The following is a 20304-nucleotide window of genomic DNA, read 5'->3' on the forward strand; positions in this document are numbered from 1 at the left end:
CACTGCCATTCTTCAACTCCTCCCATCAAATCCCCGGCCTCCATGTACTTTGCTACACAGAGTTGAAATAGTATGTACTCCACAAAGATTAGGAGAGGATTAAGGCTCTAAATCAAGCAGGTGAACATGAGCTAAGGTTTTTTCCTATTGGGTTGGCCCCCTTATGTGAAATAACTCCTTGTTTTAAACCCAAACCTTTAATGATTAATCATTTGGTGGAGCATACAGTTAAAAGTTGAAATGGAAAAAAAATGACTACTGTAACACTCCTAACCCGTATCTCTCACCGGAACTGGGTTACGAAGTATTACCGGAGATTACAGATTAAACAGACAGAAATCTCAAACATTTTATATCATTAAAACAAGTCATCAAAGCATCATTTTAATCCAAATTATAAACTCTCCAAAATAGATTTTATAACTTCATTAACAATCAAACCACAAAATAACTAATATTTAGACACTCTAGGTACATGCCGACACAAAGAAATAAACATCACCATATTTGAGTTCGGGATCGTTGTTGGGTGCTGAATCAGCGATCAGACTTAAGTACTTAACCTGCGCATGGAAAATAAAACCGTACGCTGAGTAAAAACTCAGTGGTATTTCTATAATCTGAATATTTAAAAAAAATGTATAATAAAATGTTAAGCACAATTGAACATTTAAAATCACACAATACTCGATTTTCATCACTTGCTATATATAATACCTTTCCATAATTTATTCACGTATCATTTAAATAATAGCACTATCCATTCCACAATCAATTTATGAGTATATAACTCGTGTATTCCATGTATTTACAACATATTTCACATTCTATTTTCAGTTTACTATGTCATATTCTTATTCTTAGCCCAAAGTAGATTTTATAGAATACACCGGATATACGAGACAAATACAGAGGTGCATTGTTATGCACTAATGAACAGAGAGCACTGAAGTGCTATACAGAGAGCACATATGTGCTAAACAGAGAGCACTGACGTGCTAATAATCAGAGAGCACTAACGTGCTAATAATCAAAGAGCACTGATGTGCTAATAATCAGAGGGCGTGCTAAAGTTCCTTAATGGCATGCCACTAATATCCAAGTAATTCTAAAGTCCGTCTACTTGGGCATTAAAATTGAATTTTATACATATAAAAAATAATCCAATTATCATATTTGCACAATTTCACATTTACACATATATATATATTCATAATATATATATTCCAATTCAATTCAACCAATATAATTCCATCACATATCAAGACAATCCATTTCAATTGTAAAACACAATAATTCTCACCTCAATCACTTACTATAACATTTAATCAAAATACAACAATTAATAATTAGTTTTGATTATAGAAATACAAATCAGGAATTCCGAGCTATTCGATGTCGACTATATTTTTCCCCTTTTTAGTCGAGAATTCCGGTACGACGCTAGTTACGGAATTAAAACAATTAAAAATCATCAATACAACACCATTCAATCTCACATTAAATATTTCAATTTTTACTCAATATTTGCCTAAATTTCAATTTAGTCCCTAAACCGAGACTAACTTTTATTCTCAAAACTAATTTCACATTTTCATTCCATTCCTACTTTAAACTAATTTAACTCTCTAATTTCACCATAAATCTTTAATTTTGAAATTCTCTCAATTTAGTGCCTATTAATTCAAAACTTATAATTTATTTTACAATTTAATCCATTTCTCTATTATAATTTGAAATTTTATCAATTTAATCCCTAATTCTTCAATTAATTCAACATCAACAACATCTAAAAATTTACTAACTTTCAAAAATTTCAACTTAAATCAAGTAGTATTTTGTTCTAGAATTCCAAAAACATCAAAATTATAAGAAAAGAGACTAAATTAACTTACCAATCAATGAACCCTGAAATCCCAAATTTTCTTTCTTTCCTTCCCTTTTTCTTTTTCTTTCCTTTATTCCCTGTTTTCGTTTTGCTATTCTGTTTTTATTCTCTTTTTCTATCTTTTATTTAATTAATAATAATATAATAAATAAATATCTTTTACTTAATTAATAAGCATGCACATATATTAATTACAAATGTATACATATATGTATTTATAATTATCACACACTTGCCACTTTTTATGGTTTAATTATTAGTTTAGTCCTTTCACCTTTTTCTATTTTATAATTAACTTTCACACCTAATTCAATTTAGTCTTAATACTCAATTAACTTTAATTTAACTATATTCACTCAACTAAAATCCAATTGGTGATATAACTAATTCTATAAATATTTTTAATAATTATTTTACGAGTCCGTTTTACCAAGACGGAGACCCGATAATTCACTAATTCAAAAATATTTCTAAAATCAAGCTTAATTTATAATTATTAATTAATAAAATTTTCTAACTTTTTCATCGAATTTAGTGATCTCAAATCACTGTTCTGATACTACTGAAAATTAAACTGTTACAATTACTTATTTCCTTTTGAGCCTGCTCGACATTTTCATGCTTTGTTATCAGCTCCAGATGATGGAAGCTCACATTTATTGCTAGTCTTTGGATGTTGGATCTCCTGTTGCAGTCTTCCTTTCTCAAATTTCAAACAAAGAGCTTGCATTATTAAGATAAAAATGAAAACTGATAAAAAAAAAGAAGCTGTTTGGCATGATCGTGATGAATCTAGGTATATAAATTGTATGTTAAACTGTGACGTGACCTATCTTCTTTCTTATCCTTTATTTGATGTTGTTTAAGGATCCAATCCAGATTTGATGTCTAACTAAAAAATTGATATAAGTTCTTTTGTCATCTCATCCTGATTTACTCAACTTTATTATTGTTTCTTAATCACTTAAATAATTATTTGAGCCTAAACTTGATAATTTTTTTTATATTAGAGTCTATTTTTTTTTCAAGTTAGGTCCTAAATTTGATAATTGTTTCTATATTAGAGTCTGAATTTAATAACTATTTCCAAATTAAGGATTGAACTTTAGGTTTTCAAGGACTAATTTTAGGGTCAAATTTAAAGTCTAACTTGAATAAAAAAATTCAGACCCCAATATATAAAATGTTACCAAGTTCGAGTCCTAAAATGTTATTTAACCCTTTCTTAATTATAAGATAACATAATTTTTTGTTTCACCGTGCAGTAATTTGAAGATCTTAAGCGTGATTGTATAGGAATCTAGACCGGAAATGGGGACGACAAACCTAAGACGCTGCCAGGTTAATAGGAGATTGGAATTGGCTGCCCTCTGTGTGTCGTGCCGTTGTTGAAAAGTGGGTGTTCGGTGCGCTGCGCTAAAGGTGCATTTGGTAGGTTGAACTTTACACTGTTATATCCCAAAATAATCTAACATTGTTTAGGCTGCCTCCTAAGTATCTTAAATTAGGGCATAATCTTAAATTTTAGACTAATTTATTTTCTACTTTTTATTATTTTAATCAATTTAGTACTTTATTTATAAAATATTATGAAACCTTCCTTCAATCAAATTTCCAATGTATATTTTTTATGCTGTGATTTCTAAATCCATCCAACTCAAGCAAAAAGCCAAAACATTCTAATTAATTAGTCAATTTCAACTCTTTAATTTGCCTCTCATTCCAATGAAAAAAATTAATTTACAAATACCCAGAATTTTGTTTGTTTGTTCTTCCACCAACAAATTAATGACACAGAAATCACAAGTTGTACTGTAATAGTAGCAAAAGAAATAGAAAACCTTCAAGTTCTTTACTCCCAGCCAGGTCACTTCATGTAAAGATAGCGCACATGCTTCCCTCACCAGTCTCCAGTTTAAGTAGTCAAAGAAGCTTTGATTCTGATGTAAAAGCCTTGAGTACTGCCACAACTTCATGACTATACAAAAGCCCATTCTTTCTCTCCCTCGTTGAGAGCTACGCCATGAGATTTGAGTAAGAGCTACATGTTCGTTCTTTTTCTATTTTTTTTATCAACAAAAATGGGACAAGAAAAAAGCTACTTTTATAGTTGGTCACCGGTTGGAGCTCCATTGAATGTACAAAGGGAGGAGGACCACTGGAGACACGCTGACAACTCTGTCAATGCGGTGTCTTTTGGCTTTGTTGCAACTGCCATTCTCATCTTCATGTTCTTAGTCATGGCCATCTTTGAACGCTTTCTTAAACCCAACACTTCCCCTGGCCCTGGAGGTGGCCGTAACCATGCTGACCTTCAACCTCAACTTAGTTTCAATGGCAAGCCCAGCCATCCATCACCAAAAGTGAGTTCACCCTTTTGCTTCCACATCCGGGGTTTCTTCTATATTGCCCAAATCTCTTTTTCTTTTTTCTTGAATTTGATTGTTTACTTTGCATTACATGGCTAGTATATTTCTAATCCGATGATAAAGGGAACAACTTTAACTTTTTTTCTGAAAACAGTAATACAGTAGTAACTACTGGTATCTGATCTGACATAAAAGCTTCTCTGCATCATAAAGTTTACATGTCAGCAAAATCCTCCATATTGGCTTAAGTTAAAATTTGTTTGCTTTGACAGCGACATGCATTTTATTTTCGGTATGATATGCATTTCTTTTCTTGTAAATTGCACATCTACTTCTTCCTTGAACTAGTCATCTTCTGAATTTACTTTCGGTGTTATCTATTTTGACTTTGTTTATGGGTAAGTGCTCAAATTTTTGAGCCATTAAGTTAGCTAGTTAATGAAAAAAAAGCTGATTTTTAATGTTAATTTGAAGCCTCACCACTAAAGCATCCCAGTTAAGTTTCCTTGCTCTCATGAAATTGCAAATTTTCTATCTTTAGCCAGAAAGTTTAATCAATTTTTATAGCTGAGAGCTGTGATGTCGTTGTATATATGATGTTATAGGCAATGGTTCATCTAAGACGTGAAGGGTCTGCTGAAGTTGAATAGTTGGTCCCAGGCCAACGAAGCCTAGCTGGTAAGATGTATATAATTGTTTGTGTTTAGACCTACCATTCTGTAAATGTTTGTCCTGCTGCTCGTGGTCAGTCCCTTGGTTTATGAACAAACGGTCAACCTGCTTCAGTTGATTGCTTCTTAATCTTATCAATGTACGCTCTTTTAGCTTCATTATGACAATTGACCCATGGATTCTGTGGTTTATGAGATTATGTTTGATGCACTTTCATTATGGGAAATGATAGGCCAATTCGGATGAACTATCTCAGTTGAGGTTAATTTTTCCAAATGTATCTTAGTGATGAACTACTCCAACCCCATTTTTCAATTTTATGGTTGAATAATGCTTACTGATCTCTTCGCCGTGAAGTTATGCTTTAGATTTAAAACCTTTCGAAATGGTTCGATCAAATTCCAGCCAACTATGGATTTGGGTGTCAATCATTTCTACATGTTTTTTGGTTTTAGGATATATGAGACATGTTGTTGCTCTACTGATTCCTTAGTAAATCAATGTTGATGTTGATTGAATGAAAGATCATATAAAGGTGGTTTACTTGTGCAGATGGCGATATACACCAGTGGAGTTTCAGTGTTAATGCCTGGGGATGTTATTCCTACTTTCATTGCAATTTGCACACCCTGCCCGCATCAACACCACTCATCAGTCAATCCCAACTCAGACTCCTCTGTAAACATTAATGCAAGTTAGAGGAGAAAAGAGCAATCTAACCGCATGTGCTGCATCAAACAATGATTATGGTTACTCTACAGCACTGGGTTTTTTATGAACAAGCAATGACTAGATCAGAGTTTCCCTTTTTCTTTTTTGTTTTTGGGTCAGAAGATCGTTTATAATGTGTATATAGAGATAGTTTTAGGTACGCTGGCTGGTTATGGCAACATTTAAGTTGCCTTTCTGTCAATTTCCACCATTTCCATCAAATGGATCATTTTTGCATGTAAAAAGTTTAGGTGTGTTATAGTCTTTTTAAACTTCCAGCTCCACAACATGTTGTTGCGCAGAACTTTGCTGGTGCTGAAAAAACAAGATGTGATGAAGGATGATTCATTTGGGACAAGAATCTGGCAAAAGATTTTCACTTATATCAATTGTTACAACCCTAACTGGAATTAAGTCAGTCTCACAAAAGCTTTGGCGCATCCAAATCTCCCCGCGTTGGAACTATTGATCTCCCTAGTCCCTATAGAACTTTGGGCTCTGTTTCAGGGCCTAAAAAACAAAAGAAAATGCAGTCTTCCAAAGCCTAAAACTGATGCCAACCAGAGATGGCCCATGCCAACCAGCAAAATCTAGACTAAGTTCCTGTTCCAGACTTTCGACGAGGGCAGTCAACTACATTTCTTCCAATTTCGGACACAGCTAGGACAAGAATGAACCTGGAATTGCCTTTTTTTTTGTATTTTTACAAGTTTCTCAAAGTACACCTCCACAAATTCGAACCGGCAACATCAACTAGAAACAGCACACACTCCTTTGAGTGTGAGAACGTGAATTCAAATAAGTATTTAAGCATGATACAACTTTAAACAACATATGAGTATCAAAATAAAATATTATTGAATTATAAGTCATGGCACAAATTGACCGGTCGGAGCGGATGGTGACCAGTACCTTTTGTTTATAGCATATTGTAGGCAAAACCATACCCCTTTGAACCAATGAAACTCCTTTTGCCTTTCAGAAACCTCAAAGAAATGGCCGTTGTATTCGTGTAGATTTTCGTCTCTCAATTTAAATCCAATACATGTCCTGTAGTTGAAAAAGCCAAAGTTCCATGATCAATCTTTTGTAATGGAAACAAAAAATAAGGATGATTTGGATGGTTTTTTTCTTTCAAACATTTGAACCTTGGATGTATTCCGTGTTTGTCATTTCTTATGAAAGAGACGAGTATAGAAAAACTAAAAAGAAGCAGCCAATATAACTGAACTGATCTTCTTCACCCCCATTAGTTGCTTGGTTGAGAGACTCCACCAACATATTCCCATTAACGGATCAGTATTAAACATAGGACCACTTCCACTGTTTTTACTCATTCATCTACAACGGCTACACTCATCCTCCAAATTTTCAATTTCCACATTCATTTATTTACTACACTTCCCGTTGTGTTTTTACCATAGGATTTAGAAATGGTAGAATTATTAAAGAAGGTTGAATTCTCTATGTTTTCCTTTGGTTGTACAATACTTTCCTCCATTTAATGCCTCTCATTTAGGTGTTAGAAAAAGGAAAATGTGGGGCCAAGCATGGAGGCCGTCCTCTGTTTCGATTTGGCAATGGTGGAGCCAGCAGCCTGAAAACCCCTCTGCATATTCCTCATAATCTTGTGAGTAAAAAAAAAGTTGGATCTTAAAAGAATTTGCAAATACTGGCAATGGCATGCCTCGAAATTTTTTTTTTAATAGCTTGCTCAAGATCCCAGTTTCAAAGGACATAATTATGTGCCTCATTTATCTAAATCTAATCATAATAAATGTCTAAACATCAACTTTACACCTAAAAGTTGTCTCACCAAAAACTACTTTAACCAAACCAACAACAAAAGATAAAAGAATAATGGTACATTCATTAAGCTCCTACTTTTTTATTTGAATGTTAGGATTCAATTATGATTCAAGCCATGAAATTTTGAATAAAGGAAGAGGGAAAAGGCAGCCATGATGAAGTGCCAGATTGAATGTCATTGTTTCAGTCTTGCAGAAATGCAAATTTTTTTTTTCCGATATAGCAGCAATGAAGAGTAGAAAATAATACAAGAGCGAAATTCATTAAAGGATAAATCACAGGTCAATTAAGATAAGTAGCAGTAGACAACAGCCCACTACTGCAACTCTGAAAAACATATACAACAAAATCTTCCCTTCCAGCTCAGACGAACGACCTCTGACTTCAATGTTCAATCAATATTCACAATCTTAAACAAACAAACAATAATTAGACAAGGTGATTGAACTTAAGATACACTTCTTCGTTCATCTCTAGAGAAAGATGAAACATTCAAGGGAAACAAGAGGATTTTCAAGTGATTCATTTGGAGCACTAGATGTAGCTGCATTGTTATTGCTACTTGGCCATTTTCCTTCCATGGTGGTTGTAGTAGTTGCACCATGCTGCTGCTCCACTTTTTTGCTATTACCCGTCTCTCCCGGATCAAGTCTGGCCCTACCAGGGGATTGATTGGTCCTTCTTCCAGACGGGCTCCGACCCATTACAGATCTATTCACAGCAGGTGACCTTGACCTCCTTCCTGAACTCTCACCCGGATCCTTCCTTGTCGGGTCGGGTCTTGACCCACGTCTCACTGTGGGTTCCCTGCTATGAACCAACCTCACTGATGCTGACCCCCCATTCACAACCCCATTTCTTCTGCCAGGCGATTGGTCAATTTTTCGGGTCGGGGACCTACCCACAACCTGGTTCCTTGACCCGGATCTCGCCGGAGATCTGAACACTTTCTGCTGCCTCACTTCTTCTTCTTCGTCTCTTCTGTCGGTTATAGTTGAAACGCTTTCACTTACACTAACACTACAAATCTCAGAAACATCCTCCAACGCTGACTCTTCAATAACATTGACAGGCAATTTCGGCTCAGGCTTGATGTTAAAATTCAGGCTTTCCTCCCCTTGGATCTTGACAAACGCCGGTTTTTCTATCTGGGGTTTCTTCTTCTCTTCTTCTTGTGGGATAAAGATGCGAGCTTTCGGCTTTGGAGTTTCAGACAGAACTTCTTTCACCGTTTCTTCTTCCGCTGAAGGCGGCGGAGCTCTGCTTTCAAGGCTTGGCTTTTGGTTAAAAGATTCAAGACCCGCATGTAAATGTGCTTCCTTTCCACGAGAAGAACCTTTTTTAGAGCTTAGACAACAACCCATTTGAGGAAATGGAGGCTACAGCTGGACTCAGAAACAAGGTAGCATTGTTGGGTTAAGCTCAAAAACGAAGCTTTTCTTCTTCTTTGGAAAAAAGGTTGGGTATTTTACTTTTCCCGGCGTCAGAAATGAAGACAAGAGGAGACAAGGAGTAGGGTAGTTAAATGGGAACCGAATGTGAACGTCTCATAAAAGACATGGAGTCAATGAAATGCATTTATTCTCTAACATCACCCCGTCAGTTCGCTAAGCTAACTTTTTTTTCCTATTTCTATTCATGCCCTAAACATTTTTGTTCTTTCTCATTTAAGTCCCTTCTCTTCTTTTCTTGGTTGCTTTTTAATATAATCGTACTATGTCTCGTGATTTGCGCAAATATTTAGCGATCGGCGCAGGTGGAGGGTGATTTTTGTATGTTTGCAAACCGTCGATTCTTGTGATTTTGTTGCGATCTATACTGATGGTGTCTAATCTAATCAGAATGGGGGGGTAGATGGGGGCCACTACAAAGGGATCTTATGTGGGGAGTATGGAAGATCTAACGGTAGTGATTGATTTCATGGCCTGGCGTTGACTATTTGACCTACAAGTTTCACGGATTTGCATGAACGTGAATAATTCGTCTAGATTTTCAAGTTCCTAAACAACAATATTACATTCTAAGACATTTTCTGTTTGGCTCCGTCTGTACTTAGAGGTAATAAAGTTTGAGTTATGTAGGGCATTATATTAAATGAAAATCATTTACTATGATACAAAGTAACAAGACAAATACAAACTTAGGAAGATGATGATAAATCCAGCAAATTTATGTACATGTTGTCAATGGTTAGATTTTGTGATAATCAATATTATGATCCAAAGTAACATGACAAACACATGCGTACGTACGAAGAGACCCCTCAGCAGTGAGCACGTGTTTTTATTCAGGCCAAGTGAAAAATGCTAGAGGAGTTGTTAATTTTAAATCCATTGATTTTGGGATATAAATATTTAAACTGTCTTCAAAATTGTGACTTCTTTTTCGTGGACAATATTTTGAAATCTATATATTTATCCAATCCAACCAGACAACAAAATGTGGCAACTTGATATGAACCATGTCACAGAGCAAAGGCTAGAAAGCAATGAATGGATTGATAATAGATCCGGGGAAATTGCAGTACAAATGAACATATTGCATCGATGCAGTGTACCTGCAGGTAGGCAGACAATAAATAGGAAAATAACCTTTGTCCCATTCGATTTAAAGTTTTTGGGCTGTCAAACAGAAAATGACCAGAAATGGAGATAATAACTTTGTATCGTGCTTGTTAAGGGATAAATTGAAAGACTATATTATTAAAAATAATAAATACGAATTCCAAAAATAAGGAGAAAAGAATATCAATATTGTCCAATAAGTTCAAGTATGTTGCTATAAACCTTAATCAAAGTAAAAAAGGACGTTTATCACATTCATTTGATTACTTTTGACATTTTGATTACCAACTCTGAAGAATAAGAAGACCTGAACAAACTTTCTTTTTCTTTGCCAACCAAAAGAAGGTAAAACAGTAAAGCTCTTCAAAGACAAGTGGCCTGTGAAGGGTTTAGAAATAGTACAATCAATCAATCAAAACATGAAGGACCAAAAAGTGGTCCAAATTGGTGTTAGGCAGAAGCATTTCAATGGTAAGTTGACAGCCCATGCATTCGAAGCCCATTAGGTTTTACAAGTTGCAATATCCAAAAAGCTTCAAATTCAATGAGCCCCATAACCCAGAAATTCACATTGCTCCAGCCATAATATTCAGTTAATTGTTTTAAAGAAAGAAAAAAGATATATTCTATGCTTGTTCTGTAGGCAATTAAGAAAAAAATGCTTTTTAACATGAGATACCTAAATTCTTGTTACATGTTTAGGTTGCACTGTTACAAGTCTTTTTAGTTAACAAATTTTGACTATTAAACAACGACATTTTTATAATTTCGCCAAAAAACCTTAATCATCTACGTCATAATTAAAATAAATAAATAAATGGAAATTAGTATTCTAATTTAATTAAAATAAGAAAATACAAATACGTAATAGAGCAAGAGACGATAACCATTTAAAAACAATTTAATTGAAGTTCTTTGAAAATGAGTTGAAAGAAAAGATTCTTCTTTCTTATGTTATTAAGTATTTGTAATGCATAGAATATCATAAATTATATGAATTAAAACCCGTATATACATCATTCTAATTCAAATCCTCAACATTTACCATTAATGACAAGGTTTTATTGGTAATTTTATTATTGGATGACTTTAATATTTTTAGTTTCTTATTTTTAATTTATAAATTAATAAAGTTACCATATTTGCAAAAATGTTAACAAGAGATAATGCTAACGGATTGAAAAAAAAATTTACATCCAAGGTGTAGATGAATGAATATTTTATATCAAATATATATATATATTTATAAAATTATTTTAATAAATAATTTTTATTTCAACTTATTCATCTTATGATTCACTTTTAAATAATGTGTTTTAATATAAAAGTATGAAATAACAAAATATTCTTATAATAATATTAATTATCTTTTTAAATTTTAAATTAATAGTGTTTTAATAATTCAAGCTTAATTGATATGAGTATTATTACTAAATAATAATTTCATAACTAAATTGTGATACCAATTCTTTAAAAAAAATTATATCCTTCTCCCTTCCATTCATATATGTTACTTGTTTGCTCCATAAGTTTCTCTTTTTTGCTATTTCCATTACCACCCCTATCACATCCTTTTTAACGAATTTCAATTTTCATCAACTAAAAATTTGAAAACAACCGCTCGTCTTCTCGTAAAAAAACCGCCTTTTGCCTGTTTGGAAAAGACGGCGGCTTTTATAATTTCCGGTGGCGCCTTGTCGTCGTCGTTGCTATTGAAGTGACAGTGTCGTACAAGTAGTAATGGGAACAGAGAGGTGGGGTACGTGGGAGGAGCTTTTGTTAGGCGGGGCGGTTCTCCGTCATGGTACCCGAGATGGGAACCTCGTCGCTTCGGAGCTCCGGACCAGAACTGTTGCTCCTTTTGGATTCACCCCCGAGGTTATTAATCAATTAAAACTTCAATTCAACTTGATTTGTTGGAATTTTTTTCACCTTTTTCTGGCATAACTGCTGTGTTCAGAATTTACTTAAAATTATATGTTTTAAAATCAAAATACTAACGCGACGTTTTGATTTTAATTATATACTTCTTAATTATTTACTATTTATAGTAACAAATTAATAATGTTGTATTAAATTCAATAGTTGAGAAATTTTCTTTAATTATTTCCATATACAGCAATCTTAATGGGTGCTTAGGACACTCCTTAGCAAAACCACTTTTTTAAAAATGAAGATATTGTCAGTTGGTCAGTGTCATTATGTTAATGATGGGCTTGCTTGGCTAATGGGGAAAGGGTCTGTCACGTGATATCCACCTGACCAATAAGGAACAGTGAATTTGCTCAATGCATGAATGAAGCTGGACATTGGTTAATGCTTGATCTTCACTTCCATGGTTGTGTTTTTCTTTTTTTTTAATAGCCTTAGCTAATGCTTAATTTTGTTAGGTGTAGTAGATAGCGCTGTAACCGAGCTGAGTTGAGCTTGAGCTTGATTCAAAACTGGTGAATCAAACTTATGGATCTTAAGGTTGGCTACAACCTAAGCTTGGACTTCATCATGGTGCAAAAGGAAATGGGTTTTATGGTGAATGCTTGAAGTTGCTGCGATTTATAATTCAATTCTATGATTAAGGAAGTGTGCTTTATTGAATAAAGTTGAACTCTTCCTTGTTCATTTAGGATGGATTAATAGAGTAATACTGCAGCTATAATGCAGTCTATTAGGTTCTTTGTTAAAAAGCTTAATTTTATTTTCATTATTTTCTTCTGATGGAGCCGGTATCTGAATGCAGATTTGTAAGGCTAAGTACGAGGATTTGCAGCAACGTTACTCTGGTTGCAAGTGAGTAATCCTCATCAGAGCTAGTTCTATTGTTTGCATACTTACATTTTGAAGTGTGGTGCTTTATTAACAATTGTATTACGTTTTCCTTGTCAGAGCTTGGTTTGAAGAGTTACGTAAACAGCGAATGGCAGAGCTGAGGCAAGGTTTAGAGAAAACCGAAGACTCAATTGGGTGAGTAATTTTCCTTTATTGTAATCTGTCGATCGCTTTAACTGTTGATGTTCCAAAATACCAGATTCCTTCAGAAGATTTTCTGGTTTAAACTATATACAAAGCACCTATAGTCAATGGTTACTTCCCAAAGAGTGAAAGAGAAAGCTGTAACCCAGTTAATGGTCCTGTAAGAGCTATCTCTGGATGGTCCGAAGTTACAAGGTTTGAACATAGAGAAGAAACACTTAAAGTGGGCTTGAGATTTTACCAAAGTTCTTTTATCATTGATGTCTCCAAGTATATGTATCTGCATTTTGTTTTACAATAATGGCACATGAAAAGTTGTGAATTTGATCTTGGTTTCTTTGGATATTTTAACATTCTAAAAAATTGCATTCTTGTGTATTCGTTAAACTGGACTCATCTGGTCTTATCAGGTCACTGGAATCAAAGGTAGAGGGCTTGAAAGCTGAGAAAAGAGATGATTCCCAGGTTATTTACGGTTCCAGTCAGACAGAATCAGCTATACCATGTCTTAAATCTGAGGGAATTGAATTTTCCAGTAAGGGCAAATGTAAGGATGGACTCTCTGCCGGTAGTTTCACACAGGAAGCTGAGACAACCTGGCCCCCTCATTGTCTGATTCCCGTTGCTGTGCCTGCTGAAGTGATGGATGTGAAGCAAGGAGCTTCACTGACCTCTGAGAGAGAGCAAATTTCAAGCATCGATAAGTTGTTTGGTACTTTCTGTGGAGGAAGGTTTCTGAGTATAAGGAAGAGGAGGGGGAAGAGGAAGAGAAAAGATTGCAGCAAAAATGCCAAAGAAGGGAGTGTTGGAGAAAGCGAGTTCCTAGACCCAGCTGATGTTGCAAATGCTTCATGGTGCAAAGAAACTTCAGCCAGCAGTGAGGGTCAGAACAGAGGTTCCAGCAGTGAAGTGATTGATGATATAATGGGAATATTCAGTTCTATAGCCAAGAATGATTGCATGAATGTCTTTCGGAGAAGGCTTGATAGCCAGGTAAGAACAGTATTCTCAATTTAGTTTGTTACCTAGGTGTTAATGTTGATGAATAGATAAATCTCAACACGCAGGAAAGAGGGAGGTACAAGAAAATGATCCGGCAACACAGGGACTTTGACACTATAAGATCGAGAATAGCCAGTAAGTCCATCATGTCGGTAAAAGAACTGTTCCGTGATATGTTATTAGTTGCCAACAACGCCCTGGTTTTTTATTCCAAGAACACTCGTGAATATAAATCCGCACTACTCCTTAGACATATTGTCACTGCAACTTTGCAACAACATTTGAAGGAGTACAGCAGCAAGGTTCCCTTGCATAAGCCTCTTGCAAAGCCCCGAAGCATTCACCCAAGTCATCACGAACGGCTAGGAAACACTACCAACAATGAGACTCCAGTAGTTGTGAATTCCCGTGGATGTAAAAACACATCTAATGCAGAGTCTCCTCCCTCAATGGAATCCTCAACGTTTTCAGCTCAGCCAAGAAATGCGGTCTGTGGATACGCTATTCAAAAGTCCGAAAGTCCAACAAAAGGAAGAAAGAGGGCTCGAGCTTGTTGATCATGTTGTAAAATGCATGTTAATCTTTTTGGACTTGTAGAACGCAGTTGTTGCTCAGTTGTCTAATATTAAACTATTAGATTTACAGGCTTGTGGGCTAGCTTTCTCATTTTTCACGTTAATGAGACCTTTCCAAGTGGACCTTAGCTCATTAGGGCTACCCACTCAAATGTTAGACTTTGGCGAAACTTTAATAAAATAAACAGTGGATTTCTTGGCCGGTAGCCACGTGTTAGAGACATAATCCCAGGTCTTACGTCGTCCAAATCCGACCCATGACTTCTGTTTATTTGCTGTCAAAGCTGTCGTGAAAATCAACATGTTTTAGGTGACTTGTAAACCTAATTCTTAACAAACTTAATTAAGGAACCACTCTTCAGTTTCCGCATCTACATTAAATAAAAACCAGACATTATAAAATATTGTTTAATCCATGTCTTTTTCACTCTATTTTATTTGGGAAAATAGTCTGATAAAACCAAAGTCAATTGCCCCCACTTAATCATTTCTAACAACCCACTCCTTCTCAAATATTTTATGTGACGAATAAGATTATCACTAATTGCAGTCAGGGCGGAGTCGTTGTTCGCAAGGAACAGCCCCTAAAATGAAAAACTTTACTTTTAATACTTCTATAATTTTTAAAATTTTAAATTAGTATATAGTAAAATTATACTTTAATTCTAAAAATAAAAAAATATTTAATCATTTAAAAATTATAAAGATATAGACTATTAAAATAATAAAATTTCACTTTTACTATCATAAAAATATACAACTTAATTCTGCTCACCCTAACGATAGTGGCTATGCCAATGCCCATTATACTTTCTCGAAAGTTAATTAATTAATTTATATTTTCAAGATTTATCACAATTAATTTTTACTTCCAAAATTTACCTGATAAGCCATATGAAAGTACATTAATATATCATTTGTTCATTTCTCCATTACTCTTTAACTTTCTATCAAAGAAGAAAAAATATATAAATGAAAAGTTTAACCAAAAAAAAATTTGAATAATAACACTAAATATTCTATTTGCACTCTCTTGTAAAGATATTATAATAAATGAAACATGAATCAAATATTCAAACGGAACATACGAAGATTTCAACATCGAGAATAATGTTAATAATGAATCATCTAATAATGAAGGCATTCTACATTTAATTTCACCTAATAAAAATTAATGCATCTCTATCTCAATAAGATACAATGTTCAGCTAAAGATGGTAGGAAATTTCTTTATACCAATGTTAGGCTGATTATGAAAGAGATGGATGCTGGGTTATTATGTAAGTTATTTACCGAAATGAAGTTCTATTATGTTCATTCAGCCATTGAATCAAATAAAGAAAGAAAGAAATTGTATTCTGTATTTCACTGTTTAATTAATGTCAATTCACATCTTCGCCCAACTATCAAACCTAACTTTTAATTAAAACATTGATGTAAACGTACAATTTAATCAAATGGTGGCATCATATCCATTAAGAATCGCACAGAGATGGCTAAACTGCATCATTTTATATATGCGATTTTAAGTGATGAAAATTAGCAAATAAAAATCACTTTTGTTTTCATTTTTTTAACATTAAACATTGAAAATTATATGTTTGGTTAAAAATAATATTTAAAATGAAATTAACAAATCTGAATAAATGTAAGAATTTCTTATATCTCTCATATTTTATTATTAGAAAAAAAAAAGTAAACTTTTCATAATTTTATTTCTTGAATACAAAATTTTATTTTATTTACTAAATATATATTTTTAATTTTTTTAAAATAAAATATAAAAAATATTTTTCAGAAATAAGATAGAGCATGAATTCTATTTATAAATTCCCCCTTCCTATATCTCAAACAACCGGTTCTTTCGTGTAAAAAGTTATATTTCTAAGTTTAAACTCTATTTTGATATTTTAGATTCTTAGCCTAAATCATATGTGAGTTATTGATTTGAATCTATACTTATCTATACTATTATAATGCATTTATGAATTAGTGTTATACATCAATGGATTCTAATTCAATTGTAAATTTCTCAAAAAAAAAAATCATTTGACTAAGCATCAAATATTATTTCGAAGATATTTATATCTTTTTATAATTTAATAAATTTAAAAAATATATGCATGTAATAATTTAAACCTAAGATACCTTAAAATCTACACTCCCCACTTTATCATTTCATCCAAAATTATGTTTAAGTTTAATCTTCTCTATGTGTGGTGTAGGTCTTATTATTAGGATAATAGTTATTAAGATATATGTTATCTGTTTATTAACTTTAAATAATTTAAGACTTTAATTACTTTGGTATAATTATTTATTTAGTCATTTAATCGCTCTTTTTAACCATTAAATTTGTGTTTTTTGTCAAATCGCACCAAAATATATGGCAAAATTAATGTTTTTTAACTTTCATGATGTGGCATACACGTGAATTGTCACGTGGATAACACGTCAACATTCAATTAATTTTTTTAAAATTTTTAAAATTCAAAAAGAGTATAAAAAATCTTTTTTAATTTAAAAATAATAATTAAATGCTAACATGTCGTCCATGTGACAATCTATATGTATGTTATATTAGCAAAGTTAACAAATGTTAAAATTTCCGTCCATTTTGATGTAATTTGAGAAAAAATTACAAATTCAAAGGTTAAAAAATATGAAAAATTAAATGAATACCAAATTAAATAACTTTCTTATGTAAAATTTAAGGGCAAAAAAAAGTTATTATGCCCATTTTTTAAAAATAACCGATCTGAAAGCGTGGTCCTTGTACTAATAACTCACGTTCTCATGCGTGTGCCACGGCGTAGAGGTATTTCTTTTGGCTCCTAAACAGAACTTTCATCATCAGTCCACTCACACGAAATATGTGATCATCTTTAGATTATCTTATTTTTCTTTTGTCGTTAACGTTTCTGTTTTATATTACCTTTCACTACTGTCAATTAAGTACGTAGGTCTATCATCGACACTATAAAAAAAGGTTAAGCCTTGATTATTGGTTACTCTTTGCTGATGAAAAAGAGAAGCAATAATGGATAGGATATATAGAAAAAATCGACAATCAGAGTAGAAGTGTGTTTGAATTATTTTTAAAATATAAGTTGGTTTATTCGAATTTAACTAATTTTTACCATATAAAAATAAATATTTTATAATTATATATAAGAGTTATTGATTATTTTCTGTTTAGTTTTTAGAGATATCTATGAAAAATTATATTACTTTACTAAACAATTTTGGGAAACCATAAAACACAGTCTACTCTATTAAAATAAGTCCAAAAAATCCATATAAGATAGAGAAAAACTGAAAATAAAATTGAACCAATTTATAAACTATTTGAAAATTACAAAAAGAAAGAGATTGACATCATAAAGAAGAAGAAGAAGATGATGATGATGAAGAAATAACCAAAACCATTATAATTGGAGATAAAATGATAAAATATAAGAAGAAACAAGGAGGATGTGATAATCTAGAAATTGGAGTGTTGGGTGCACGAGATTAACAACTTTATCTACAATTTGTATTATAACTCACTGATTTTTAATGTGGTACGAATCTAGACTCGGTTAGATATTAGATAAGATAAGCATCGAATATTGTGGATACAAGGGCCATAGTGGACCTCATTCTTCCACCCTGTCTTCTCTTTACTAGGATTCACAAATAAAATATCTATTCGAATTATAGTATTTCAGTTTCGTTTGATAAATAACTTTTTTTTTTTACTTTTATATTTTTATTTGAATTAATGAAAACAACTTTAAAAGATTATATATTGATGAATCAAATTGAATTTGGTTTAGTTTTTTAAAACCTACAGTACGAAAGAATAATCGTATTCTTCTTCCAAAATGATTTCTGCCAAGGTTCGTTCAATTTTGTGCTTTAGCAGATATATAGTTCCATCACATGATTTTATATTGGACGGATGAATCAAAATTTTGATTTATCATCAACTTATTTAATTCAAATTTTATTTATAAATTACACGTCTCATAATCTTCGAATATTTTTTCTTTGTTTATGCCATTTGAGAAAATTTGGCGTTAGATATAAGCGGGAAGCCACCAACTTTGTGTAAGGGGCGGATATGGAAATTATTAAATTTTTAAGAGAGTTAAACTCAATTTTTTATTTTAAAAATATTTAAATTAAATAATTAACTTTTAGGAGCAATAAAAATAAAGAAAAAAAATCGTCTAACCAAATCGCTAAAAGGCTTAAATTGTATTATTAAAAATTGAGAGGACTAAAAATGAAATTTATGGCAAAGAAAACAAAGGCTTCGTCCTTGAGCGTGATTGTTTTGTAAAAAAAAAAAAACAATACGGGGTAAATAGCTATCGACTTATCGCAAATGATATTCGCACGTGAAGTTTCTTTAATTTGTTTTTTATATATTATATATATATGTTTTATGGTTTATATTCGAGCTTTTTGATTATTCTTTTTAATAGTATTATATTCAAAATTTGAATTTATATATTTTTTTTAATCAGAAGTTAAAATTAAATTATAATTTTTACGATAGTAAAAATATAACTTTACCATTTAAATAGCCTATATCTTTATAATTTTTAAAAGATTAAATTATTTTTAAGAGGGGTTAAAGTATAATTTTATCTTCATTAATTTAAAATTTTAAAAAATTTAAATAGAAAATTTTCCATTTTGGAGCAGGCCTTGCCGACTTCCTAGCTACGCTCTTACTCTTAACGATGGGATGTGCTTTACTATTACATCCAACTACTTATTAATAGGTTTTTAAATTTAAATTAAAAATATAGAGTTTAAAATTTGGCTTAATTGTTCACCTATTTCTTTTTAGGGTTAGATTTCAACAAGGTTATCGCACTGCTGTTAAAGGAAAAAAAAAACTTTCAAATTACATCTATTTAAATTTCCTAGCCTGGATTATTATTATCTAATATATGTGCATCGGAGTTTTTAAACCATGGTAACTGGTATCCTATCAATTTATAATTATATATTTTTATAATTACATTTAAATTAATGATTAAAAATATATATTTAAATTAGAATATAATTATTAATTTAAATTATGGAACTTGATTAATAATTTTAAAAATAACTTTTGCATATGAATATATATAACACATATGTTACCATAAAACTAAAAATTGCTCTATAAACATAAGATTATTATTATCTAATATACTAGCAATGGAATTCCCAAAAGATCAAGGATTGCCATGTGTTTTGTTTATTTATTTTTTATTTTTTAAAAATAAATTTAAGACAACAATTTTTTCACTACTTCACCACCAATAAGAAACAATTATCCATAAATATTTTAGACTTAATCACAATTTTGATTAACTTTTACATGTTTTTTTAATATGATTCTAATTGTATTTTTGAATTTATTATTATTATTAATCTTTATTTTTTTTCGAAAAGGATTTCAAAATGGATGCATATGTCTCAGAGGCTTCAAAAAATAATAATAAATCAAACCGAAAATACTGAATGGATGCATTCATTTTGAAACTTTTTTTTAGATAATTGTGTTTATTTTTTTTAAATTAAGAGTTATTTTTTTAACTTAAATAATTTAATTTTCATATATAATTATTTTATTGGATTATTTAAATAATAAATTATATTTATTAAAAATATTTCACATATAAAATTTCACATTATCTCATCAACTTTTCACCAAATTTATTAAAAAATAATTTGAAAAAAAATAAAAATTATTGGTAAAA

At 31.9% G+C, this 20304-nt stretch overlaps 3 protein-coding genes and 1 long non-coding RNA gene across 8 annotated transcripts; 2 read left to right on the top strand and 2 right to left on the bottom strand.

Annotated features, from left to right (window-relative positions):
• Positions 1–528: 528 nt before the first annotated feature.
• LOC107922946 (uncharacterized) lies at positions 529–3847 on the bottom strand. The gene is made up of 2 exons (XR_001691477.2): positions 3730–3847; positions 529–563 (listed from the first exon to the last, which is right to left on the bottom strand). It is a non-coding gene; the product is annotated as an uncharacterized lncRNA (long non-coding RNA).
• An 86-nt stretch (positions 3848–3933) lies between these two features.
• LOC107922945 (uncharacterized) lies at positions 3934–5912 on the top strand. Of its 3 annotated transcripts, none has more exons than XR_005913940.1 (3): positions 4126–4251; positions 4863–5068; positions 5482–5595. XR_005913940.1 is itself a non-coding variant. In XM_016853149.2 (2 exons), exons 1-2 carry the CDS (start codon positions 3934–3936, stop codon positions 5626–5628), a joined length of 465 nt encoding a protein of 154 aa, XP_016708638.1. In that variant the 3' UTR covers positions 5629–5912. The 3 variants fall into 3 exon arrangements, 1 of the variants encoding a protein (XP_016708638.1); XR_005913941.1 differs by lacking the exon at positions 4126–4251 and adding an exon at positions 4294–4752 and having other exon boundaries at positions 4863–4935; positions 5482–5555; XM_016853149.2 differs by lacking the exon at positions 4863–5068 and having other exon boundaries at positions 3934–4251; positions 5482–5912.
• A 2010-nt stretch (positions 5913–7922) lies between these two features.
• On the bottom strand, positions 7923–8813 carry LOC107923519 (uncharacterized). Its single transcript, XM_016853715.1, has one exon. It carries the CDS (start codon positions 8811–8813, stop codon positions 7923–7925), a length of 891 nt encoding a protein of 296 aa, XP_016709204.1.
• A 2712-nt stretch (positions 8814–11525) lies between these two features.
• Positions 11526–14766, top strand: LOC107923112 (uncharacterized). 3 transcript variants are annotated; one of them, XM_041093922.1, is made up of 6 exons: positions 11792–11891; positions 12413–12542; positions 12751–12800; positions 12897–12974; positions 13394–13976; positions 14033–14766. In XM_041093922.1, the coding sequence occupies exons 2-6, from the start codon at positions 12474–12476 to the stop codon at positions 14540–14542; spliced, it is 1290 nt and encodes a 429-aa protein (XP_040949856.1). In that variant the 5' UTR covers positions 11792–11891; positions 12413–12473; the 3' UTR covers positions 14543–14766. The 3 variants fall into 3 exon arrangements, with proteins under 3 accessions (XP_040949855.1, XP_016708811.1, XP_040949856.1); XM_041093921.1 differs by lacking the exon at positions 12413–12542 and having other exon boundaries at positions 11526–11891; XM_016853322.2 differs by lacking the exon at positions 12413–12542 and having other exon boundaries at positions 11531–11891; positions 14051–14766.
• Positions 14767–20304: the final 5538 nt, after the last annotated feature.

This window comes from Gossypium hirsutum, chromosome D05 (genome assembly GCF_007990345.1).
Source record: "Gossypium hirsutum isolate 1008001.06 chromosome D05, Gossypium_hirsutum_v2.1, whole genome shotgun sequence".
Taxonomy (NCBI): domain Eukaryota; kingdom Viridiplantae; phylum Streptophyta; class Magnoliopsida; order Malvales; family Malvaceae; genus Gossypium; species Gossypium hirsutum.

Coding starts and splice junctions, on each gene's coding strand:
- LOC107922945 (XM_016853149.2), top strand. CDS start 3,934: ATGTTCGTTCTTTTTCTATTTTTTTTATCAACAAAAATGGGACAAGAA. Junction 4,252..5,481: donor CCAGCCATCCATCACCAAAA/GTGAGTTCACCC, acceptor TTACTTGTGCAG/ATGGCGATATACACCAGTGG.
- LOC107923519 (XM_016853715.1), bottom strand. CDS start 8,813: ATGGGTTGTTGTCTAAGCTCTAAAAAAGGTTCTTCTCGTGGAAAGGAA.
- LOC107923112 (XM_041093921.1), top strand. CDS start 11,754: ATGGGAACAGAGAGGTGGGGTACGTGGGAGGAGCTTTTGTTAGGCGGG. Junction 11,892..12,750: donor CTTTTGGATTCACCCCCGAG/GTTATTAATCAA, acceptor ATCTGAATGCAG/ATTTGTAAGGCTAAGTACGA. Junction 13,977..14,032: donor GGAGAAGGCTTGATAGCCAG/GTAAGAACAGTA, acceptor GTTGATGAATAG/ATAAATCTCAACACGCAGGA.